Source organism: Ostrinia furnacalis, unplaced genomic scaffold (genome assembly GCF_004193835.3).
Source record: "Ostrinia furnacalis isolate ACB-3 unplaced genomic scaffold, ASM419383v2 OfSCF5400, whole genome shotgun sequence".
NCBI classification, from domain to species: Eukaryota; Metazoa; Arthropoda; class Insecta; order Lepidoptera; family Crambidae; genus Ostrinia; species Ostrinia furnacalis.
Window position 1 is genome coordinate 256,178 of NW_021135639.1, and position 27,755 is coordinate 283,932.

Consider the following 27,755-nt stretch of genomic DNA (forward strand, 5'->3'; position numbering starts at 1 on the left):
ACTTTGAAAATGATAAGCAAAGAACCAGCTTTTTAGTAATTAGAAACAAATCAACGACCATTGTCTATGCCCTTGTCAAACAGCGCGCTGGTGACATGGCGCCTGCTGCGCACGCGCTTTCAGAATACACCTGGCGCGCTTCCAACTCCATTAAATCTCAAGGTCTTAGGGAACTCGGGATTTTGTGGACAACTTTCCCATTTCAATTTATACGCTTTTGCTAATGGTTCCCAATGTTGGCACTAAGACAAATGTAAACTGACATCATTGTGATAAAATGTCAAATATTTCGGTTCTATAGCTTGAATTTGCTTTGATAGCATTTTAAATGACGTTTGATAAAATATGATATACAATTTAATGAGTTATGTTAGACGTATATTTTTAGATATTTTTGAAGCACCTGTTCACACTAAACTCAGTCAACTTTAAAACAACATACAGCTTTTGAACCCTTTTTAAAACTGTTTATTTATTTTCGTCGTAACACGAAGTCTGACAGATGTGTCGACGCCTTAATAGTCTCTCTCAGTTAACGTTGTTAATTTTAAAGGGTGTGTGTATGCAGCTGGCTGTTAGCATGACATTCAAAACGTCATCCGTACTTCCGTAAATAAATTCATATTTAGCGTCTAAACGTGCGGATTTTTACTTTCTTTGCAAGTACGAAAGTGTGTTGGTAGGATATTTTTGATTTGATTTTTTATAAAGCATAATAATATATTACAGACTAGCTGACCCGGCGAACTTTGTTCCGCCTTAAAGGCAATAAATAAGCCATCGCAATTTTTTCTCATTTGCTCACCGTTTAGACCTACCCTGGCTGGACTACGACAAACATTTTAAAACCAAAATCAGCTCAATTGGCCCAGCCGTTCTCGAGTTTTAATCAGACTAACGAACAACAATTCATTTTTATTTATTTAGATAGATAGATGATCTACACTGAACCGTCCCAGCTATAACATTGTAGGGAGGGCGCTACTATCAATACTGGGTTAGGTTTAGATTTTTGCCAATTGACGTTTCAAAATTGTTGCGACTATAAACCGCTTTTCAGCTGACTAAAGTTTGAGAACCAGTTGTGTGGATATCGCGTGTCGCCGGCGGCCCGCCAAAAGCTAAATGTTGGACCCAGTTGGCGGACTACTGCTATGTAGCGCTTGGCGCACGTCATTGTTTGACTCCGCTATTATTTTTTTGCGTCATTGTTTTGAGTTATTGCTGTAGTTAGAGGTGAGTTACTCATGTTGTATTTAAAGCCTGCCTTTACGTTGGGAAAGGTAAGAGAGTATACTCTCATGAAGATTTGGCTGGTTATTGGCGAATAGAAATCAATTCAAATTATTAGACTAAAATGTGACGTGGGTATTTTACACGATTAGCAGCTACAATTACTCACGGACGATACATTCAAAGTAAACTCTGATGTTAATTAGTACTATTTTGCTGACAGATTTTGCGCTATACAATAAAAGTTTTTTTTATCCACAACGAGGAAGCTCTCGGCCTGCATCTTACCAAATGGGACATTTATCCCTCACTGGGAATCAAACCAGGGACCTCTGGATCTAAAGCAGGTGGTCTTACTACAAGAACATTTAAGCTGATGGAATAGAATTTATGAGGATGGTACCTCACATCATGAATATCACAAAAAGCAGTATAAATGTCAACATCAGGCCTCTTTAAGCCTCTGTCCATTAGAAAGTCGTACTCCTGCAGTGACATCATAAAGGTAGCAGGGAAGCGCTGGCCGCAGGCCGCTACCAATCGATCAACATGGAAAACATTGGAGGAGGCCTATGTTGAGCAGTGGACGTCCTATGGCTAAGATGATGATGATGATGATGACTCCTGCAGTGAAGGCTAGATAACCTGATGACGAGGAATAAAGCCCAAGACTGCAACGAAACTGCAACTTTCTGATGATTCTTATGAATGAAACTGAAACTGAAAGTTTCAAACTGGTCGCGTCATGTGTGGTCTCTCAACGGACGCTATGGCAGAAACTTAGATGCAACTCAAAAGTAACTAGCAGTTGCAGTTTCGTTGCAGTTGCGTTTCACCGTCTGTTCTGGGCCTAAGGCGTCACATACCTGTGCGACGTCCTTCAGCTGTGCGCGCTGCATCTCAAGATCGCGCACGCGCTTGAGCGCCGCGTCTTCCGCGCGCGAGTGTGCCTCCAAACTCTCCCATATGCCAAGTAGTTCCACGAGGTTCTCGTTGCGTGGCGTTGGCGGGCTTTCAGGAGACTTCACCTGTGAGAAATTACTGTATTAACCACAACTGGAATGTTTTTGGCATGCATCTTCGTTAAACAAGTGTATATCAAGCTAAAAGTGGCAGTGAGGTTCACTAGGTTCCTCGACCACCTATTCCCACCTCTCGTTCCCTCCGCTGCAACTCAGCTAGATCCCGTAGCCAGGATCTACAGCTTGACTGCCAATAAAAACCCAACCAACGAAGGTCAAGTTTGTCCCGGGGAAATTACATCGACCACCTAGGAATTTGGCTTATCTTGCTTTTAACCTTTTGCCGAAACCACAATGGTAGAAAGTTAGGCGGACTTAGAACAGGCCCTACCACCATACTCAGCAGAAAGTTCTGCCCCCATTGGGAATCATGAACCATAGCGTCGTCGTCGTCTACATCCGCGAACATCTGTTTTTGGCCATTAAATTACTCTAAAGTAGTTCCTTTATTATATAAAATTATTTTTATTTTTCAAACTTCATAAACATATCGAAGCTACAGAATCAAACATACATGGATGTGATTATTCTAACGCAGTACAGAGACGTGTTTGTGCAAGATAACATTTTGCAGATACGTCGTTATTCGACGACGACGACGATAGGCACTATTTTGCTTTCTATTAAATAGAGAACTAGTCACGTACCTCTACATCCCTCTGGTCCCTCAGCGACACGTCCTCGCTGGGCTCGCTGCACGAGGTCGAGCACACCTCGTGGATGCGCTCCAGCCGCGCCGTGCGCCGGTGGATCCTCTCCTCCAGCCAGCGACACTGCAAAATGTACTCTATGGTTATGGGAATTGAGTGTAATTTAGTAAGAGCACGCCTCTTGGATGCGTGAGCCAGTGATCCTCTCCTGCAACCAGAGACACTACAAAATCAACTCTATGTCACAGAATAAGTAATAGTACAGGTACAGAAGGATTACTCCACAAGACGATTTAAATAAATGCGAGTCTTGCTACGACGCGATACAGTGGAATTCAGCTCGCACAGCACTACGTACCTACAATTTTATTCACCTACAAGTTTTGTCTCTTTCTATCGCGTGCCTCTGAACTCTTCTTACGCTGTTAAGGTTGCTGTCTAGTGAAAAAATAATTAATCTACTTATTTGTAATGACCTACGTATGTAGGTAAGTATGCATTCATTATGGTAAACCTTGGGAGAGGCCTTTGTCCAGCAGTGGACGTCATTTGGCTGAAACGAACGAACGCATTCTGAGCAGTAGTCATGGTAGGTTAGGTTCCTATACTATCCTAAGAATTATTGATTACCTACATGGCCAACATACCTTTCAGCATCTTTGGGAAGCGAAAAAAAAAGATAAATCCGGTAGATTACTTTTCGAATTTAAACACCCGAACGCCGCACAATATTTCTTTCTCTTTATGTCCATTTTTAAATAATGCTTCGATCATAGAATTATAATCATACTACAACGCACGCCAGCGTCCTGACGAGCGCGCGCGTGCCACTCGACTGATATAATATCCGCCGGCGGGGCGCTTCGCTGTAGGTAATTATCGGATGTACCGCGCGGAGTGAGCCAGGCCTGTCTATGTTTATGAGATGTAAGGGTATTCATGAATAAATAAATAAATAAATAATAAATAAGGGTAATATGAAGCAAGCAATAATGATGATTAAGAAGAAAGTTCTGTTCTGTTCTTTCTTTTGGTGAGAATTTATATTCTTCGTTTGTTTCAAATAAAAGACGTCCGCTGCTGGACACAATGCCGTTTGCCAGGATCGAGATACTCCCCGCGACCTTTATCAATTCCTTTCCTTAGTCCACTGAGTGGGACGCCTACCTAATATGTCTTACAGTGTGTGGCCATCAGGTCTTCATTGTTTAGATATTAAATAATCTAGGTTTTGTGACTTAATTATTTCAAAAATGAACTCCCTTTTTTGTTTACCATTTTACCTAAGCTACTGTTACGAACACTAATGATCCATTACTCTTTCAAAAAATATCCAATGGTTTAAATAGCTTACCTGCTCCTTTACTTTGTCCATCAGCTCGCTGTACTTATCTTCCTCAGACCCGCACTTGAAGCACGTCACATCAGTCTGCTCCAACTTCTCACTCCTCAACGACTCTAGTTCCCCTAATAACGACCTCATCTTGCTGTCTCGCTCTTCTATCGTCTTCTTCATAGTATCTAACTCATCCAATATTTCTGTCTCATGAGTTGTTTTCTGCTCCAGTTGACTTTCAAGGTTGGCTATTATGTCTCGTAGTAGGATGATTTTTTCTTCCGTCGCTTTGAGCTCTTCGTCGGACGCAGCTTTGCGGGTTTCCAGTTCATTGATGATTTGGTTCATCTCTCGCGTTTGGGCTTCTAGTTGCTCCACCTAACAAAATTGAGATTTGTTTCACAAGCACCAAACATAAATACACCTGTATCGAACATTGCTATGACTCAACTATTTGAACAATACGAAAGGGTAAATCACTGTTGTTAGCAACAAATACCAACTCTAGTGTTGAATGTTATTCTACTAGTGCAAAAACATGCTGTTAAATGTGCAAATACTTAAATAACGTACTGTAGTGAGCACTTCAACCATACCATGATAGGGTGTGCAACATCAGTAGCAGTTGACGCGCCACTTATGTACAGTCAGCAACACATTAATCTGCTTGAAGATGTACAATTTTCCAAACGTAATTTTATATTTTTCGAGATCCATTGGAAAATCATCATTTCAAGATAAATTAATGTGTTGGCGATTTTACTTCTAACTACAATTTAATATTTATAAGACAGGTAAGGGTATATTTAATTTAGTTTTTAATTCGAATCAGTAAGTTACATTGCGATTTCTTGCACAATTTCATTTCAGCTACTGTTATTGATTATTGTCGATAATTTAAATCTCTTATCCATTACTGATTCAAATTAAATGATCAAAAGTGTTAGGTAGTGTTAGCCGACTTACTTGTGCATCTTGCGAGCGACAGGCGCACTGTGACAAGCGCAGGCGGTGCATCTAAACACGCAGTTAGTGACATTAGCGGACCGTACGCGGGCAAAACTATTGGACTCACTATACTGTTAATAGCAGAAAGAACATGGCAACACTCAGAGGCTACTCTAGAAAAGACGCAAAATTATTGGACTCACTATACTGGTAATAGCAGAAAGAAGATGGAAACACTCAGCAGTTCTTTACTCAAGAAAAGAATTGTTTTATGCTGAGAAATAGCCGCAGTAGTATTACAACTGATTCACTGGTGCTGATATAATGCCAAATAAATCATCTTTAGGAATTTTAAAAATAAATAAATGATAGTGATGTACTCAAGTATTTATCATTCCGCTTACCACCAACCTCTATGTTCTTTCTGCTATTAGTTGGGTAACCTCAACCAAAACTTAGCTTTTGAAAAATGAAACTAAATTGTTTTGCATAGCGTATTGTCCGGCACACTTATAAAATATAAACAAACACCATATAAAACATAAACATGCTTCTGATTATGCATATTAGATTTTAACAACAACCTTTAAAAATACAAATCAGACATGTTTATTGATAGAAATAGTACATAAATACAAAAATATATGTTATTAGTAAACACCTACTACGCCACAACAACACAGTATATTAATGGGCATTGCACCAGCCTAAACCAACATTAAATAAAAGTAACAGCAATAAAAAGATATATTTTTAAACTTCACATAAAAAATAACACGAGGAAATCCTTAGGTCCGCCATACACAGAGTTCGAGCAGTTAGCCGGTAATCAACATACACGGACCGCTCTTGCAGTCATAGTCAATAGCTAATTAATTCTACAATCAACAGGTCTTCTTTGCTGCCAACCGCATGAAGCAGTCAGAACTGCTTGAGCGGTTCCGCGTATGTGTGTACGTAGAATACCATAGTTTTCTATGCAGTCGCAGCTTGAAGCTGTCGATGATAGCTGCTTCAAGTTGTTCGTATATGGCGGGCCTTTTCGGGCTTTAAACATAAAGTAATTAAGACCACTCTAAGCGCTATGGCACAACTTATATTCTGAAAAGCTTATCTAGTAAGTATAGATCGTTTCATCTACGAAGACGCGCCCCACCATTCTTCCGCTAATGTTTGAGTGTAATAGGTACACGCTAAATTATCCATGAGTGCACACGCACATTACAATAATGACGCTCGGATCAAACTCCCCGCACCCCGCGCTTCCCTCGATCAAAAGTTGGTGGGGCGCGTCTTCGTGGATGAAACGATTTATGTAGTCCAAGATCAAGGAACACGAGATGTTACTGAGAACCTAATATTTCATCTATTTGAAAATAAGTTGTGTTATCGCTCTTGGATCTTACCCTAATAACATACTTAGAAGTTGTTGGTTATAAGCTGTTAACATTGACGACAATACCGACCTACACTCACGGCCTAAACAACACCTACCTCGTTAAGTATCCTGGCGTTGTTCTGCAAGCGCGTGGCGAGGCGAGCATTCTCGTCGCGGAGATCCGCTAGCCGCTTGGCGAACTCGTCGCGCTCCGCTTCGCGCTCGCTTGCCTGCTCCTCTACGAACTGACGCGTGGAGCGGAGCTGACGGTTGGCCGCCTCGAGCTAATGGAAGGAGAGATGTAGCGGAAATTGTGCTTGTTTAAAGTATTTAACTGGTGCAGAAGAAAATAGATTTTGCTTTATATTTTTTCCCAAAAACAGGACAGAATGGTAAGAATAGTATAGAGTAGCTTTTATAAATAAAAGGGGTTAAAATCTTTATCTTTTATGATCTGGCAAAAATACTCAAGTAAATAGTTTTCGTCAAATACGCGGTAACGTGTCCAGCCAAGTTCAAGTAACAGAATTGGCGAGCAGCACCGTGTGTAAATACTACACGAACCATTTGGAGCCACTTTTAACAGTCTAGATTGGTCATGCACACAGGTAAATAAAATAACATCAAGAATGAACTTAAAACTATTCATCATCATTCATCTAGACATTAGATAACACAACATCAAATTACAGCTATACACAGAATATGACACAAATTCTTGGATACATAACCTGCAAATAAAATGTAAGTCGCATGCATTTTCGTTCAAATATACAAAGAAAATCATATAAATTATAAGAAGGTAGATAAATCTTAATTGTCCTATAATACAAAAAAAGACAGAATAATATTAAGCAGTAGACTATACAGGGTGCATGCAAGTTTACCTTCTCGCAGCAAATCTTATGTACGGGCGAGTCGGTCATCCGCCGCACCTGTGTGCGAGCCGTTGCAAACGGTACGCAAGTGGTTAATATACATATCATACAGTACATAATACATAGGTTTATAGTGTGTGAAAGTGCAGTCGTTAAATATTGATATTATTTAGCTATGTTACATACAAAATGGTTAGTAATATTGGGTTGTAATAACTATAGGTCTCAGCTCAGAGAGAACAGAGTCAGTGTCTGAGGTGTGAGAGCAGCGCGGCAGGATGATTTTGTGACGTCAAACGTCAGCGAAACTTCTTATGTGCTTCAGACTTGTATGCTCTGTCATGTCATAAATGGTATTATATGTCACCTTTCTCCTGTGCCGCCTTCCATACCTCAGGCAATGACTCAGTTATGCGCTAGATATTTAATACTGTTAGTAGAAAAATATAATACAGCATAAAATCGAATCCATTGTAACAAGGAATGAGATTATCAGGCTACGGATGTACCCGAAATCGTTGGCCGGTGCCGCGGCTATGGTACTCGCTTACTACCAGACCCAGAGCTTATGCTGCCCGGTACCAAGACAAGACACCTGTCTTCTGGACCTATAGCTATAGATCATTTCATCCACGAATTTTTGGTCGAGGGAAACGCGAGGTGCGGGGAGTTTGATCCGAGCAATCCGTCATTATTGTAGTGTGCGTGTGCACTCATGGATAATTTAGCGTGTACCGATAACACTCGAACATTAGAGGAAGAATGGTGGGGCGCGTCTTCGTGGATGAAACAATCTATAGTAAGTCAGTACCCACCTGCTGCTGTAAGTCATCGCGCTCCTTATGCAGCATCTCGAGGTCCTGTGCTAAGCGCGACACGTGCGCACGCGGCGACGAGCAGCCTTCTAATGACCCCGGGTGTGTGACACGAACGAGGTTGCTACTGAGACACCTGCAGCTGCTACCCGGTGCCTAGACGAGACAACTGCCGCCTGGACCAATATCTAAGTTACCCACCTGCTGCTGTAAGTCATCACGCTCCTTATGCAAAAGCTCGAGGTCCTGTGCTAAGCGTGAGACATGCGCACGCGGCGACGAGCATCCGTCTAGAGACATAGTTCCAGGTGTATGACACGAACGAGGTTGCTACTGAGACACCTGCAGCTGCTGCTCGGTGCTTAGACGAGACAACTACTGCCTGGATTAATATCCAAGTTACCCACCTGCTGCTGTAAGTCATCACGCTCTTTATGAAGCATCTCCAGGTCCTGTGCTAAGCGTGAGACATGCGCACGCGGCGACGAGCATCCGTCTAGAGACATAGTCCCAGGTGTATGACACGAACGAGGTTGCTACTGTGACACCTGCAGCTGCTGCCCGGTGCCTAGACGAGACACCAGCCGCCTGGACTAACATCTAAGTTACCCACCTGCTGCTGTAAGTCATCGCGCTCCTTTTGCAGAAGCTCGAGATCCTGTGCTAAGCGCGACACATGCGCACGCAGCGACGAGCAGCCGTCTAGAGACATAGTCCCAGGTGTGTGACAAGAACAAGTTTGCTACTGAGACACCTGCAGCTGCTGCCCGGTGCCTAGAGAGACAACTGCCGCCTGGACCAATATCTAAGTTACCCACCTGCTGCTGTAAGTCATCGCGCTCCTTATGCAGCATCTCGAGGTCCTGTGCTAAGCGCGACACATGCGCACGCGGCGACGAGCATCCGTCTAATGACATGGTCCCAGGTGTGTGACACGATCGCGGGCGCGGCGACATGCGAGCGGATGACAGAGCTGCCTGCAGCTGCTGTCCGGTGCCGTATCTGGGAAAAACACATACATAACATTCTGTGTTAAAATCAGTGTCTATGACAGACAGGATGTCCACACATCACTATCGTTCGATCTCATTCGGTCCGCGCGCGCGTTCACTCTTCCATTCACTGTATCCCTCTCTCGCCTATCAGCCACCGAACCGGCTTGACGTGCCGGCCGGCACGTTAACTCCAATTTCAATGTAATATTATTGTGTAAAGTATATGAATAAATTCTCAAAACTCAAGAATGTATTTCAATAATTAGTTCTGCGGGAACAATTAGAAATATACATAAAAGGTAAATACCACTTTATGATAAGTACTACTTAGAACTTGTGCACACCACGTTTACAATAAATACCACTTAAGTTACATGCACACCACGTTTTAGAAACGCGCGTCGATGGCGCGCATTTTTCCTACAGAACAGTCCAACTTGTATCGTTATAAACACGAGTAGATGGTGTGCTTAAAAACGCGGTATGCACAGGCCTTTATAAATAATATAAAGAGTAGAATAGTACCACTGCCTCTTGTAGGTATTGTAAAAAGCAACTGAGTGATCCCATGAAATTGAAATAAGTTTCATTTCAAAACTTCAGCCTGATCATTATTTCCATCAGGTGAAGTGCAGGCCAAAAGCTTCCTCGTTGTGAATAAAAACAAACACACACACTTACCCTTCTGCGATAAGATCAGAAGAATGCCTTTCGTTGCTCGTCATGAGGTGAGCTATCTTGATCATGGCTCCTTCCAGATCGGACCGGAGCAAATTTTCACGTTGAAGGCACTCTGCCATCGCTTCTTCCATGTTCTGAAAAACAATTGTCTATGATAAATAAAAACAAATAGATGTTCGTGACTTAGGCTACGCCCCTCACTTAGTTTAGGGGCGTGGCTACACACTTTTGTATGCGTAATTATGTATTAAGTTTCTCTATTTACGTAATAGAACTATCAAACCACTTGCCTTTCTATGCAGCTCGCAATTATCACAGGAATTCTGGTTGGTGTCTAGGTCTTGAACTAATTCTGTGATCTGGACCTGACCCGACTCCAGCATTTTAGATTCATTGCGCTCTTCTGTAAATTAGAAACAAAGTAGGTAATTCCTAATATTTCTCTTAATAGCGGATCGAAGTGAATTTGAATCTCTCAACTTTTAATAACTCGAAGCTCAAGCATTTACTAGTGTTTCTCGAATTCTTAGATTCTTGTGACAACGAATCGATTATTCACTATTTCGACATTAAATAGCATATCTTGTAGTCATATCTAATGATAATTCTACTCGTATTACTATATTGTTCCGCCACTTGCTACCCGAATTAAAGACTTTCTTTTGTATGCAACCTTACTTTATGATAATTTCAATACTATATTAAGTAATAAGCTATACCACCAAAATTATTGTACCAACTGATCTCATGATGTACGAAATGAGAGGTTGTTAGATACACAAATAGCATTCTATTAGAATTTAATTTTCGTGTGTATTTTAATCGTCTAGTATTAGAAATAGTTAGATTTTTCAAAAATTACTGTTAAATGGCCGTAGTTTCAGTGTATGTAACAACCTTTACATTTTACATACAAAATTGTTAAGTTTTATTTTACATTGTTAATTTGTCTCAATTTTAATTATTTAATGTTTACACAATTTAAGCCATGAAATTTTATCTTGTTATGTTGCTATGAAATTTATGTATCTACATAATAGATTAATAAATGTATGTAAATAATATACCTATTTATTAAATAGAAGTCCCATAAAAATAAACACATTTAATTTTCGCAACAACAATGATTCGTATATTTGAGCCGTTTTTAGCCGGAAGTTAGTCGCAACTGTGTTGGAATAAAGATGATAATTACCAACAATAAGTGTGTTCTTGCAAACGAATGACTAAAGTCCCGCTCAAATATCAAATTTTAAAGAGCCCATATAATAATAATAAAATAATAATCTTAGAAAAAGGCATAGAATTTACTGTGCTACCCTTGAGGAGGAGAACCAAAGTGACCGACATAGCTCGCAGAATTGCTAAAATCAAGTGGCAGTGGGCGGGGCACATAGCTCGCAGAGCTGATGGCCGTTGGGGCAGAAAAGTTCTCGAGTGCCGGAAGACGTAGTGTGGGCAGGCACTACTGATGACCGACAATCTGGTAAAGGTCGCGGGAGGTGCCTGGATGCGGACGGTGCAAGACCATTACTTGTGGAAATCCTTGGGGGAGGCCTTTGTCCAGCAGTGGACGTCATTTGGCTGAAACGAGCGATGCTACGCTTGATGTGAGTTCGCGCTGCTGTAGGAAGCCTCTCGGGCTCCCGCTTGATGGGTCGCGCTGCTATAGGAAGCTGCCTCATCAAGCAGGATGCTTACTGTGCGTGAGCCTCGCAGACAGCTCCCGCTTGATGTCGGCGCTGACGTCACGCTGCTGCAGGAAGCTGCCTCGTCCAGCAGGATGCTGTGCAGCCATCAACTTACTGTGCGTGAGCCTCGCAGACAGCTCCAGCAGCTCGTGCGCCTCCTGCCGCAGCCGCTGCAGGAAGCTGCCTCGTCCAGCAGGATGCTGTGCAGCCATCAACTTACTGTGCGTGAGCCTCGCAGACAGCTCCAGCAGCTCGTGCGCCTCCTGCCGCAGCCGCTGCAGGAAGCTGCCTCGTCCAGCAGGATGCTGTGCAGCCATCAACTTACTGTGCGTGAGCCTCGCAGACAGCTCCAGCAGCTCGTGCGCCTCCTGCCGCAGCCGCTGCAGGAAGCTGCCTCGTCCAGCAGGATGCTGTGCAGCCATCAACTTACTGTGCGTGAGCCTCGCAGACAGCTCCAGCAGCTCGTGCGCCTCCTGCCGCAGCCGCTGCAGGAAGCTGCCTCGTCCAGCAGGATGCTGTGCAGCCATCAACTTACTGTGCGTGAGCCTCGCAGACAGCTCCAGCAGCTCGTGCGCCTCCTGCCGCAGCCGCTGCAGGAAGCTGCCTCGTCCAGCAGGATGCTGTGCAGCCATCAACTTACTGTGCGTGAGCCTCGCAGACAGCTCCAGCAGCTCGTGCGCCTCCTGCCGCAGCCGCTGCAGGAAGCTGCCTCGTCCAGCAGGATGCTGTGCAGCCATCAACTTACTGTGCGTGAGCCTCGCAGACAGCTCCAGCAGCTCGTGCGCCTCCTGCCGCAGCCGCTGCAGGAAGCTGCCTCGTCCAGCAGGATGCTGTGCAGCCATCAACTTACTGTGCGTGAGCCTCGCAGACAGCTCCAGCAGCTCGTGCGCCTCCTGCCGCAGCCGCTGCAGAAAGCTGCCTCGTCCAGCAGGATGCTGTGCAGCCATCAACTTACTGTGCGTGAGCCTCGCAGACAGCTCCAGCAGCTCGTGCGCCTCCTGCCGCAGCCGCTGCAGCGAGCTCTCGAGCTCCCGCTTGGTGTCGGCGCTGACGTCACGCTGCTGCTGCAGGAAGCCCCCCACGCTCTCCTCATCAAGCTCCGACAATATAGAGTGAAGGTCTGGAGCGAAGTGCACGTGCTTCCCGCGGGATACTAAGCTGGTGTTGAGTTCTGTGGATAAGTTGGGCGTGGACGGACGGGATTCCTCTTCGGCAATTGTTCTGAAAAAGAAATTGATATGTTTGTTTATAAGCTTCTGTGAAAATACTTGGTCCGATTAAAGTTACACAGATAGCATTTCTGAAAAAGTGTCCATTACAAAATTGAAACCTTTAGTAGCTTAATAATAAGATGTCGCTTTAAATCATTCAATAATAACTATAAAAATAGACAGAGGAGCCGACAGTTTCTATCTAAATATCAGACAGCCAACGGAACCAAAACAAGCACTCCCTCCGTAAACAAACGACAAGCAACAAATCCCGCGCAGCGCAAATAGACGCCTCCCTTCGCCAATTACGAGCGACGCTTTTCTGGAGAACCGAACGGTTATAATAATCAAGCACAGCTGTTGGATCGACGCCAAAAGATAGGGAAACCATAAAATCACCTTGTATCACCTGCAACGATTGCACCTACTAGGAATTAATGTGAATACTACTAGGAATTATTTTTGGTTACTTCAACTTGTAGCATAAGGCTCAAATTGAGGAAATAAAATCTAATCACCCATGTTAATAGTAAAGCTTACTCAATTGCACAATAGATTAACTAGTCACAAATCAAGAGTAACACTGTGAGTCATCCACAAAATCAAATTAAATCTACATAACAGTAATTTAACGCTACAGGTTTTGACGAAATTTACCGCCTAGTTCGCCGAAGGTACGACCATTGATCTGTTGCCAAAAGCTAAAAGGGCATTCAGTCCAATCAAAAGATACCGAATGACGTCTAAAATAATTAGCAATCATAACTGTTTACTTCAGCAATTAGCAGATACACGTTTCCGAGTAACCAACAGGACATTTGTAATATCAAAATGGCACAGCAGTTGGATCGCTGCCAGTACCTAGGGCTTCTCCAGACATTAAAACAATAAAAATAATTGTCATTCGGTTGCAGACTTAAAAAGATTTTACTGATTCACTGTCATTACTAAAGCGCGAGTTCAACAATAAGCATTAATCTTCAAGACTTCAACAATAAGCATGATTTTGATTATTGAAAAGAAGACATTTTAAACTAGGATTAAACTAATAGCAACTTGAACGTATCAGAAGTTCGTTTCGTACAAGCCTAATTTTGACATAATTGACAACCTTAGTCTATTTTGACGTATTTTCAGCGCACGCGCACATATTCATGGATACACCCCCAGATATTAACTTCGCGTGTTGCACAAATAGGTGGGCGATTAGCGCAAGAGGCGAGTGCAACCGCTAAACATAGCTTCACCTACAGACACACTGCATCGGGGCTTCCGTCGGAAATTTTACGCCAGTTGATTTCCACGTCACGTCTGCTAACGAGAGCAAGGAAATATTGTTATTTTCATTTGGAAGCACCGAATTTCACTAAAAGATACATGTAAAAGGTATGGATTATCTTAAAGGCCAAGCTATAGTTGGAGAATTTCCCAGGTAAGCCATTCAAGTTAACTACCTACCTTTTATTTCAAAGACAATTCACTTGTTAGGCAGATCATTTGATTATGCCCAAAGAACTAAAAAGAACTATGAAAACCTAAAAGACTCAAGCAACCAAATATACTTTAAACCTATAACATAGGATGAGTCACAGTGTCACAGTCCCAGGTGGCTACAAGTATATGAGTCTGTCACTTTATTCCATTTTCTCGTGTTCATTAATCTTCGATAGTCGAAAGCTACAAAAACTGACAACACAAAATAGACCACAAACCTATAACTACCTAGGATGAGTCACACACCCAGGTGGCTGCAAGTATATTAGGCCTGTCACTTCATATGCCTTTACTCCCCACATTAATCTTGAGCGATTGTTGGCGACAAATGGGACCGGCGGAGTGAATAATACCTGACGACAAGCTGTCTCTCCGATGCACAACATTTCAGCATAAGTTCGTGTTTTCTGAGAAAACAAGCTCAGTCCAGACTTCTTTTGTTGTTTCGATTTTTGTCGCGGTTTTGATGACTTCACAACATTTATATTACTAGCTTTCCGCCCGCGGCTTCGCCCGCGTGGAATTTTGTCTGTCACAGAAAAACTTTATCGCGCGCGTCCCTGTTTCAAAAACCGGGATAAAAACTATCCTATGTTCTTTCCCGGGACTCAAACTATCTCTATGCCAAATTTCATCAAAATCGGTTGCGAGGTTTAAGCGGGAAAGCGTGACAGACAGACAGAGTTACTTTCGCATTTATAATATTAGTTGGGATCTGAAAGTGTCTTCAAGATAGTTATTAGATACAGGAAATTAAGGGTTAGTTTTCAAATTATGTACTAGGGAGGTGCAAGATGGAGCGTATTTTACAAAGAACACAATAGAACGCTGAAACAAAGCGGTCCAGTGCCAGTGCCTATGCAAATGAACAGTTCACTCACACGAGGCCATTGCAGTGGCGCAGGCGCCTGATTAATGTGCATGATAATGGAGTGGATGAAAGCGGTCTAAAGGACTTGCCCTTAAAATAACACAAAGTGACTTGGACACTTTGAAGTTAGGTTTCATTTTAAATTAACCAAAAATAAGTAACAATATTTTTAGCGAATAAGAAGGGAAATAGTATTAAACACCATAATCGCACGACATCCGCACAAAAAAGCCCATCAAATATATAGAATCCACAGTTACCAAAACAGATACCAAATAAATTACGAGTAGATAACACATTCGTGAGGTTTACACAAATCCGACGTTTGAGTCGCTAAACAAGCGCTAACCGTATATTGATGCAGTTACGACGTACGATTTAGTTTATTTACCTATCTGTCTCTCGTCGATCGGACTAGAATAGTGTAATAATAAATAAAAAGTAAAAAAACTAAAACCCAACTACGACAAAAAACGACGCTGAAAAAGTATAAAACAAGATTTTCAGAATACTGAACTGAACAAAGTTGCCAATGTAGTTGCATAGTAATTTTCATATTTGGAAAACCGCAGTCACACGTTGCCAAAGTGCTACGATAGGTAGGTATATGTAACGTGTGACTACGCCTCGCACACTCACTGCGGGCGCGAGTCGCCGCGTCGCACAGTCGCGACAGCAATATAATTCCGCGCGAGCGATAAGGATGGGTAGCTTGGGGTCATTGGACGGGATTCTACGTGCTCACGGACCAGGCTTTAGCTGGCCACACGCGGTCCAATCTCACCCCGCGCCCTCAATCCATCTCTGGACCACAGCATAAAAATACCTACGTACAGGTTTTCTTCGCGAAGAACTTTTCTGCTGCCCCAGCGCGAACGAATGTTTGGGGCAAAATGCCGATAGTGACGTCCCGCGTCCCCGACTCATATTATGGCTAACGAGAGCACTGCCCTGGAGTTCTTCCTGCCCTTCTGGCAGGAAGAACCCCACATAACCCACTAGCTTCCCCCGCGGCAGGTGGGTATACAAATCAATGTTTTTTCCTGACAAAAAACACAACACTCACTCGTCCGCGTCGGGCAGCACTCGAGCCAGCAGATGCGACAGCACGGTCCGGTTGAGCTCGTCCTCGGCCGACGCACAGTACGCCACCAGCTGGCCCACCACGCGGTGCAGGCTCACCGCTACGCGCTTCAGTCCGTCCCTGGAAACACAATATAATATTCATAAAATATTCCAGAGGGATATATTGGCCGCGTATCCACTAGAGTGGCTCGGAAATGTGGCCTCTCACTATAGGCCTTATACAGAAGCTCAAAGTTGCACAGCGTGCTATGGAGAGGGCTATGCTTGGTGTTTCTTTGCGAGATCGAATCAGAAATGAGGAGATCCGTAAACGAACCAAAATCGCTGACATAGCCCGACGTATTAGCAAGCTGAAGTGGCAATGGGCAGGGCACATAGTGCGCAGAACTGACGGCCGATGGGGCAGAAAGGTTCTGAAATGGAGGCCGCGTACCGGAAAACGCAGCGTGGGACGTCCACCTACAAGGTGGACCGACGACATCGTAAAGGTAGCAGGGAAGCACTGGACGCAGGCCGCTACCAATCGATCAACATGGAAAGCATTGGGGGAAGCCTATGTTCAACAGTGGACAGCTGAAATGATGATGATGATGATGATGATGATCCACTAGAGTCTAGAGGCAGCCTTGGGCCGAGCGGCTGCCTCGTCTCGAGCGACAAAATATGGCTCGGCTCGCGGCTAAGAATTTGCCTCAGGACGCAGCGGTTTTGAGGCATTGAGGCAGCGTCCCCACTTGCTTTGACGAGGCAGCCGCTCGGCCTGATGCTGCTTCTATTGGCTACGCGGCCGATGATGCACGCAAACATTTGGTAAACGTGTGGGATGCACTGCACACCTCGATTAACCGATGACCACAAGAAGATAGGTGGCAGCGGCTGCATTAAAATTGGTTGGAGGCAGGATACTTTTGAAAGTGGACTAGTTGAAAAACGCGTTGCAAGCTTGAATAATATTAATCTGACTGTGAGAAGAAGGATGTGTGCTGTGACCTCAGCTATTACGACAGACATGATATAACTATGAATGCACGCAGGCCGCTACCAATCGATCAACGTGGAAAGCATTAGGGGAGGCCTATGTTCAGCAGTGGAGGTCCTATGGCCGAAATGATGATATAACAAGTATTGTTACCTCTCCCTAGTGACCTCCTCCAGATGCCTGTTCTGGTCGAAGCTGACGTTGCGGCGCTGCTTCCATTTGTCCTCGCCGCCCGACAACTCGTCGCGTAAACTCGACAACTGCGACAAGTCAAACGGAATACTTAGTACATTTTACACACTTTTGACTCAAGTTAAGTTAACCTTTAAATATGTTGTTAAAAACGTTTTAACCAAGAGTTGCTACAGGCATGGCAGCTGCAGTAGAACAATCGCTGTACATACTATGATTGTTCAAATAGTAATGAGAATGGGATATTTCTAGCCAACACAAAATTCTGAAAAAAATTGAGTCGTGTTCAGATGAATGTAATTCTTAAATGCAATGGTGATTTATTTATCAGTTTCTTGTGAAGAATTAGCTACCCAATTTTTTTCAGATTTTTGTGATGGCTAGAAATATCCCATTCTCATTACATTTTGAACAACCCTCGTACCTGTTAGCAACGAAAGGATTAACGCTGATTTGGCTATCAAATTACACCTGAGGAACGCGGGGAGTCGTACGGGATAACAAAAAGATATTCCTTGTGGCATTCGAACGTTGACCGCGGGCTAGAACGCCATGACCCGAGAGCCTTATAAAAATGAGTGTGTTGTGTACCTATGATTGATGGCTTGAATTGGCAAATTATGGTATTGGTGAATAAGTTGGTTTCAGACTATTTGTATTTAATATCCAATTTGTGAGTGAGTATGTGTACGAATCTAACATATCAGAAGTGAGTCCGACGCCCATTGGTATGTAAATTATTTTTATTATTATTGATGCAGTTGCATGAAACAACAAGTGAGTTTTCTGGAAGTGACCGCTCAATCAATAGTTGACTGGCAGAAAATAACATTGAGTCCTTATTTTATGCGCTTTTATTTTGCGCGATAAAGTTCACCACGACAAAAGAATGGAAAATACAGTGAGAAAAAGGAAACTGATATTGTTTTGGATACTGTTACTTACGTTATTATTTGAGAAGATCTGCTTCGATGGTTTAAAATTTTAATTTAATTAAAATAAAAAATAAAAACTCGAAGTGAGTAATTTTTGGTATGAGGATGTCATTATGCAATTTTTGCAAAGAAAGATTTCTTTTATTTATCAAGTATTGAAGATATTTATAATTTAGATCTTCGCAAGAAACTAAGTATGAATTTGGAATGGCTAAAAGTGATTTTATAGTGAATATATTGAATTCGTAAAAGTACCATTTTACTAAGAGAAAAGATAAGTTCTCAGCAGATAGTTTATGATTAATATAAAATATATCATTATGGAGTTCATTAATTTCATTTTTTTACTCCATCATTGGTTATTAAGATTTTAACAAAATAAATTTTGTGAATTATTTGAAAGTGAAAAAGGATTATTAGAAGTTATGTGTGTCAATTATGGAATATATTACTGTGAAATAATATGGTGATGTAAATTAAGTAAATTTAAATTACCCATATAGAGTTCGTAATTATTTTGTATTCAATTAATGTAATATTACATGCTGTTTGGAACAAACACTGGTCAAACACATCCTGACTCGGATTGCGCTAGCGAAGCGAACCTGTGTTTATATTAACACCATTAAGATAAAATTTCGTGGCGAGGCCTCGGAACAATAAACACCATTGTGTGTGGTTCTAAAGGTCCAAAGTAAGTACTTGTGATTTGTTACTATTATGATGAATTTGTTCTGATTGTGCAAATTATAATACGAGTAGCAAAAGATACCTTAAGCAGGCTTTTGATGGAGGACAAAATTTTATTGAAAACCCGATCACTAGATTAAATGAAATATTTATAAAATAGAGCAATAATTGCAAACAGTAAAAGTTTACGTTTATCTTGGCGATTCTCGAACTGACTGTTCCAGTGTTCAAATAAGACATTATTTTAGTACATTACATGTATTTACTTGGTACTAAACTTCTTTAAAATGATTCAAGTTCATTGGTGGAAGAGTTAGTAAGTATTTACTGAATTCTGCAACGATCGACCCAGTTCACAAGGGTTATAACGCATACTTATTTGATTCCCTCTTTTAAAATCTGAAGATAATGACATTATACCGAAAATATATAAAAATGTAATGAGACCGTAACTGAATTTAATAGCATAAGATAATGAAAAGTTGAAGATGATAATGTTGATAATGTAATAATTAATTGGCCACATATGAAAAATTTGTCCATGGAAGTCGATACAAGTGTGGAACTGTGGACACAGATGTTTACGAACATTTCAAATGACCGACTCCAGGCTCCAGGGTAGTTATTGTGATAGAACATTATCGGAACATTATGTATATGAAATTCATACATAAATAATTAAGTTGCAAAGGATACAACAAGTCGTAATTCATTTAAATGAGAAGAATTTTATAATGAAATGAAATAATGAAATGAAATAACGAAATGAAATGAAATAATGAAATGAAATAATGAAATGAAATATTGAAATGAAATAATGAAATTAATTAATGAAATGAATTAATGAAATGAAATAATGAAACGAAATAATGAAATGAAATAACGAACGTCAAAGCGAACGTGACAAAATTAGTTTCGATGAAGAGATATTTACATCTTGGCATGTACTTGGATGAAACGTAACGTGGTAAAAGCATATTTTTACCAAACGTCCAGCAATAGGACAACAATAATAGGAAAATAAGGTCTTGTTATAGTATAAGTGTATAATGAAACCAATCTAGACAAACGTTTTTGTTGAAGTTTCAATGGATACTGTCGAAGATGCTACCTGAATTGTAAATCTTTATGTGAATGCACTAATGTGGTAAAGCAGCAGTATACGATGGAGTATTGAGATATTGTAGAAGCACCGTGGTACGTCACGAGAGACTTTACCGAAAATTCGGTATCAAAACAGTGAAAGAAGAAATAAATAATAAAACTAAACATATCATAATGAAAACTGGAGCTACATAACAGTTTATTTGTGGACGATATATTTTCAAGTATTCGTTCGTAGACTAAAGAAGAAAGTACCTCAGGACTTACTGAAAGAAGATTGATTTATGACACTGGCCTCGAAGACCGCCAGAATTATTATTATGAAAATGGTACTGAATATCGCTCAGACAGAATGATTGCAATAAAAGAGAAAAAGAAAATGTAACGAAGACGGAAGATGTAAAATAGAATGTTTAATTTAAGGTCCTCGGGTGAAACTATTCACAAGGAGGTGTTGACACTACACTGGTGTTGTCAAATGCGAATCGAATTTCAGCTGGATGATTGATTCAACTGTTGATTAAGGTGTTGCAGATGATAATTGATTCTCAAGTAATTAAACGATATAGATAGCATACATGTATGGGGACATACATCATAACGTTCGAATGGCCGAAGCGGAATGGGGACATTCCGGCATCAGGACGGCCGTCTGTTAGCAACGAAAGGATTAACGCTGATTTGGCTATCAAATTACACCTGAGGAACGCGGGGAGTCGTACGGGATAACAAAAAGATATTCCTTGTGGCATTCGAACGTTGACCGCGGGCTAGAACGCCATGACCCGAGAGCCTTATAAAAATGAGTGTGTTGTGTACCTATGATTGATGGCTTGAATTGGCAAATTATGGTATTGGTGAATAAGTTGGTTTCAGACTATTTGTATTTAATATCCAATTTGTGAGTGAGTATGTGTACGAATCTAACATACCACTATTGTCACAAAGATACCGCAATTAGTTCGATTAAAAAGTTTAAATAAGTAACTTACAACGCAGACTGCAAAGAAATTCATAAAAATAGAAATGCTTATTTGTACCCCATTTGGTAATTTCGCGATTTGCGCGTTTGTGTCGTGAATAAATGCCATCGATCTTTGAAAAAATACATCTATTTACCACTTTAGCACTTTTATGCCAACACAAAACATGATTTAAAGAAACCAACGACACAACAAACCACAAATTAAAAGAGGGCCCGAGGTAAGTTCATTCATTAATATTCCGTGTCATATCTTTGCCTTCTTCTAGAAAAGTTATCGATGCCAACAAGATGATAAGTATTACTTAATTCAAGGATAACACTGGATGCAAGCAAATAATAACTATTAATAGTAGTTAGTAATCACATGAACATACCATAAACCTCCTCAATATCACCATTGTAGAATGGATCGTCACATTTTAAACACCAATGTTTTACAGTCCACTCACTATTTCAATACGTTTATCTATCACATAACCACACAGATAGGCACATATTGTTAAATTGTCCTGCTGAGTATAAACTTAAAAGCAAAATGTGCACCAATAAGTAACGCTAGATAGCATTAAATGAAAATAAACACAAATGTTTACGAGCGTAGATAAATCATCTTTTCAAGTAAATATACCTAACCATTAAATACAAATAGATACCTTTAAAGAAAGAAGAAAACTCTTGAGTTTTTATCTCTTTACCTTTTACAATTTACGAATCACAAACACGAAGCTTAAAAGACAATCAATTAGAGAAATCACAACGTAAAATTATTTATACACCATTTAATGAATAACTAACTGTAATGAAACGTCTAAATTACGTACTAACTCGGATAGGAAGCACTAATTACATCGTAAATCCGTATGTAAAACAAGACTACCCGCTTTGTGCAGGAACAAAACAAAGGCAGCTGTTCCACGCTGTTCACTGCCTGCGCTTAGAAAAAACGTAAGTGCACGTGGTGACCGGCACATGTGAGCAGTGAGCACTAGTTCTAATCGTGCGACTTATTGTGCGGCATTAAGACACATTTTGGCTTAGTTTTTGTAAAGGAGATGAGCGTGAGAGTTGATTTGCTGAGGAGTGATGTTACAGGGCGTCAACACAACTGAAGTTGATGAAATAGACTCAAGATGTCCTTGAGATATGAGTTCATGACGCACAGATAAATACATACATAGTTTATTTATGAATACTCATCGAAAGCGAATTTGTATTTAATTTTTTCTAAATACTAAAATTTTGGAACTAGATACGAAAAGTTTGAGCTCATTGACTTCTAACTACAGCAAATAATCTTAATTTACTTTCTCTTATGATTTCACAAATGATTTTATATGCGATTGATAAGTGAATTGGCCTACTGTAGACTGAATTAATTATGTCATAAGTAAAAAATGAAATCTAATGAGTTAAACAGTTCTGTATTGAACTTTCATAGGTTCGTAAACTCCCATGAGTAGAGAGAGAAGCAATATGGTAGTCATTGGCCTTTCCAAGGAATAATAACTCCCGCGGTTTTATATTTTTTACTCTGACTCACTCTATATAACCTTTCAGGTCATAAGGGAACTTACTATAGGCATACCTAAGCTTTGTGTTTATGATGCAATGGATTCCCAAAAATGTCTAAAATAAAATATTATGATAATTTCCCAGCATTTCTAACATTATTTTCTCTGATGATTCAGCTTTCTAAAATCATTTCAAACATCGACCTTGTTACGTATTTGTAAATAGAACATCTCCAATACTGTGATAGATGGTGTTTAATACGCACTAGTCATGTTTTCGGATATAAATATAGTTATTTTATCGTACTTTATTTGTATGACCCACTTCGACAACTGGCCCCTTCCCCTCACACATTCCCATAATTTCAAACAATATGACGTTTAACTTTGGTTCTTTTATCTTGATACCAAACATATGGGGACACCGACTGGTATTTGAATATGGAAAACATGTGGGTTATCATAATATGTATGTATTTTTAAAGAGAAGTCTTAATTTAAAATCATATTACCAATAACTTGGTAAAAGCCAGAAAGAACTAAACTTTCAAGTGCACAGGTCAAATTGAATGGGGTATTCAAAAGTTAAGGTTAACAAATGTGATTTATTGGTCACATTATTATTTATTTAATAGCGCATATAATGCAGCTTTTGTGTTCTATAGGAGGGGGACTCCCATCATTGCATGGGAATGGTTTGGTGGGCATTGATTGAATTACAATAACAGTTTATTTCTAAAGTTTGTAAACATTGGAAAGTTGTTATTTTCGTTCCGAGTGTATGGTTTGAAACTTTGAAATAATAAACGATAATAGGTAAGTGGCCAGTAGAATTCCAAAGGAATAACAATAGATTTATAAATAGACTTTGTGGTTTGGTTTCTCTTCAGGATACGTAAGCAACGAAATCAATTTCCCTAACATAACGCATTACATCATTATTACAAGCTTTTTATTACTTTTTTTACTAAACACAAAGGAATCCATGGCGACAAACGTTTATAATTATTTAAAAAATACTAATAATAGCAGTGAACAGCACATTACTCATCGATCACAAATTTTTAATCACCGAATGCACAAATTAATAACGGTCAGGTTTTATTGGTCCGCCAATCCCGTGCGTTTCGCGTGCGATTTGTCGCGTCACGTTCGCGATCGTGACGTCAGCGCCGCGTGCGCAACTCTCGGCGTCTCCCGCCGCACTGGCGGGAACACGGGATGGTATGGGACGCTTTTTGTTTACAACGCTAGTTCTGTTTGGGATGCGTTGAAAGTTGTGGCTAGTTTGGGTTACTGAACTCTCGATTGCCGAAAATGTATACGTTCACGATTGGTTTATTAGATAATTGGTATTTACATTATGTAATAGACAATTCAGTAGTAGTATCATGCCCCCTTATTGAACTTTGAATGAAGTGATGAGCAATGAAATAGAATTATCGAGGAAAGGATGTGGGTATTTAATATTTTGCGCGTAGTTTTCGAGGTGTTTTCCTACCTATTACGTATTACAAATATAACAAAACTAGCAAGTATAACGATCTTTTTTTTTATCGACAACGAAATAATCTCTTGGCCTGCATCTCGCCAGATGGAAAGTGATGATCAGGCCGAAGGTGGAAGCAAGCTTTACCTGGAATCCTCAAAAAGAGGAACTTGCTATCTTATCTCCAACTATCAGAACACAGCAATGCTGTTAACATTGTTCTGCGCGAGTAAATACTATATCTTAGTTTTCCTTCAGAATATCTAGTTGCATTCGGATCACAGTATTCACGCGTTGAAAAAATAACCACGAAAATTCTGAAAAGGGACAGTTCAGCGAAGATTTACATGGAATCAAAGCTATAATTATTGACGCGGATACACGTCTCCTTCGGCTATTTCAGTAGGGCTGTCGGATATAGCTAGCCCACATATTTACGGCTTTACTTCTATTTCTGTGAGCATAAACAACGTTAAGGATAATAAGTGGCAATTGAAGGAAGTAAGACATCCTTTTAAAGTGAGACAAGGCCAATTAATTGGTGGACGGGAGTTAAAACAATAAAAATTAACTGAAGAAGAACTTTTGGATAAGAAAAATCCCCCCTCTCTGAACCCTTCGCCCCGTAAGTTTTAATCCTTATACATGACAGGTTCATTCGCAAGGTATTTTAGGCAAAGGGCGAAATAATACGGAGCGAACGTGTGCAAGACTAGAAAAAGGTAGGTCATGATGTTTGGAAAGATTGTGTTGCATCCAACTTTGAAGTGATACTCAGCAGCCCTGCACATTTTCAGTGCAAACCACGAACATTCTTTATCCTGCTGCGGTGAATCGACGCCATAGGCCGTGGGGTGTCTAAATATAAACCTGACATCCTGTCTAATAAAATCACCGCAACTTCGCGGCTTAGTACCAGGGGATACAGATTTGAGAGCAAATGGGGAGCAGTGGGTCAGAGACTTACAGATTCGTAAGTTGATTACGTTAAATTAAAATTAGGTATTATGTGATACTTTCAAATGTATTGTAAATACTATTTGAACGATATACTCTCGTAATACAAAAATATGTCACGCACTATCGGTCGATTCCGGTGCAATTAAATAGAACATAAGTACGAGTTCTGCGATTACAATGAAAATATCAAAGTTCGACTTGCTTCTGCATTCGAAGCAAACATCTGTGTCTATCCTAGCCCTTTTATATTCACTTTGGAGAAAAAGGATCGTTTGTCTACAAGTCTGTGCATCGGATACCCTTAGCTAATATTTTTTTAAATCTTTGAAGCTATCAGAGGCAAATGCAATTCCAGAATAAAAGCCCTAGTTTATTAGACTAATCGGAAACCCAGCTGTCGGCGTATCAAGTCACAAAGGCGGTGTGCATAGGGCACCTTGATCACTTCTCATTAAAAAGGCATAATACCACAGAGTAATAATAAGTACTACGTACAGAAGTTTTACTTCGCGAAGGTATTTAAAAAAATGTATGCTCAATGTCATTAACAATATGGTGTAATTTAGCCTGTCTCAAGACTCAAGCACCATTTTGTTGACAAACGTCAGTGATCGGCACTGCGCCGAAGCTATAGGGCTGACTTCGGTAAAATGATGTGACGTGAGGTGCCAAACTGCGGAAAATGGCGGAGGAAATACATGATTTAGCACATTTAGCATGAATTATCATGAATAATATTAACTACTTATTTACCTCTCAGTGTCTTGAGGCAACTTAAAAAAGTACATTTTGTGTTTTTATTATTATTTAGGCAGTTAAATACTGCACAGTATTTAGTACACCATTTTCTTTATTTTCTTCCATCATACACAAGAATACGCGTGCGTGAGTCAATGTTCGCTCGTATGTGAGGCCTTGTCGAATAGTATCCTGTAGGTGGGCCATAGTGCGTGTTTTGTTTTCGATGTAAACTCGCGGAGATGAACAGGCCTGATAATACTGATTACCCTCCTCCATCCCTCACGCCCTATATCAAACTAACTATTCGTACACAGTGGAGCCTTTGCGCAGCTGCTGCAATCAGACTTATGGAGTAATAAGTAACTTAATACGTCTAACTGTTGAGTGCACTCAACTCTCTACTAATTCAGTACATTGAAACTGTGTACGGACTACAGCAGATGAAGGTAATCACTTTGGCATCTTATGCAGTTGCGATAAGGGCGAATTTGGAATAAAAATGTATAGTCTGATGTGATGTCGACTGTACATCTCTATTACGAAAGCAAATACATTTTAGAAGTCTCGAACGATTTTTTTACTGAGTAATAAATAAATGTCCTTTGACACTTTACACTGCGCCTCTAGTCCCAAACTAAGCAAAGCTTGTACTATGATACTTTTTTTTTTGTAAATACATATATATTATACATAGTTTACTAAATAAACCATATCCTAATTATGTCGACTCATGTGCTAACCGGGGCAATAAAACAGCGTATAAAATCCACGATATAATAAGGGCAAGGAATAATAATGTATGCCCAAAACCTAAAAATGCGGAAGCGCCCGTCATTTTTGGGTGCAACAAGGAAGCGCACGTAAACCGTAAAAAACGGTCAGCAAAGTTGCTGTGACTTTTTTTTCTATTTTTTTTTTATTGAATTTAATTCTTTATAACATTTTGATACATGTCATGTCTTCACAAATGCAGTCGATGGCATCAAATACATATCACCAACAAAAGAACTAGTCATTGATGCCGGCGACTGCATTTGTCAAAACTAAGTTGTCTTGTTTCTATCTTTTTGTACAGTAAATTTTTACGCGGTCAGGTTTTTTTACACCACAAAATACAAACCAAACACCTAACAACTTTTTTTGTTTATTAGTTTACTATGCAGACCGTACTTCGCATGCGCACGCGTCGCAAACCGTAACGTCAAAGGCGGGAATGCGCGATAGCCGTAAACATCGTAAAGCGTTATTATAATAACAAACGTTACGTGTGCCACAGCCGGGTCTGTGGGTATAATTTATGAATATGTTTAAAGGGAGATGGCGCCAACTCAACTAGGCAAATTTAGGATTGGACATTTTGCTAATGTAGTCAGAGTATGTACTAAAATCGTATCGGATCAGACCTTCAAGAAAGCGAAAAGTATTGCACAAAACACTACCTATTTTACACTACAAAATCTAAATATACATAACTCAAAGGTGACTAACTGACTGATATAGTGATCTATCAACGCATAGCTCAAACCCCTGTACAGATCGGGCTGAAATTTGGCATGCAGGTAGATGTTGACGTAGGCATCTGCTAAGAAAGGATTTTACGAAACTCTACCCCTAAGGGGGTAAAACGGGATCCACGCATACGAAGTCGCGGCGGGCGCTAGTGTCAAATATAACTAAAAATAACTACGTAGTAAAAAGCATTTTGTTATAGGTCTAACGTTAAGATAAACGTACAATCAATACATACACAACAGTGTACCAAAAGTCCAGTTTTCATTTCAGAAACTGTTGCTCAAGACACTAGAACACTTATCTGCCCTAACCCACATTTTAGCTCCCTTTAATTTCACATTTCACAATTTCTAGCCGCAGCACTCCCG

General features: G+C 40.5%; 1 protein-coding gene across 1 annotated transcript in view; it reads right to left on the reverse strand.

The window, feature by feature from the left end:
- Positions 1-27,755, reverse strand: part of LOC114361065 (227 kDa spindle- and centromere-associated protein) — a 67,620-nt gene that overhangs the window by 21,556 nt on the left and 18,309 nt on the right. Inside the window, exons 9-19 of the mRNA XM_028315984.1 lie at positions 17,422-17,528; positions 16,270-16,407; positions 12,583-12,848; positions 10,227-10,339; positions 9,937-10,070; positions 9,079-9,262; positions 6,684-6,851; positions 5,208-5,258; positions 4,260-4,619; positions 2,903-3,028; positions 2,100-2,261 (exon numbers count right to left, since the gene is read on the reverse strand). Of these exons, the coding sequence (XP_028171785.1) occupies positions 2,100-2,261; positions 2,903-3,028; positions 4,260-4,619; positions 5,208-5,258; positions 6,684-6,851; positions 9,079-9,262; positions 9,937-10,070; positions 10,227-10,339; positions 12,583-12,848; positions 16,270-16,407; positions 17,422-17,528 (1,809 nt within the window). The remainder of the gene's footprint in view (positions 1-2,099; positions 2,262-2,902; positions 3,029-4,259; positions 4,620-5,207; positions 5,259-6,683; positions 6,852-9,078; positions 9,263-9,936; positions 10,071-10,226; positions 10,340-12,582; positions 12,849-16,269; positions 16,408-17,421; positions 17,529-27,755) is intronic.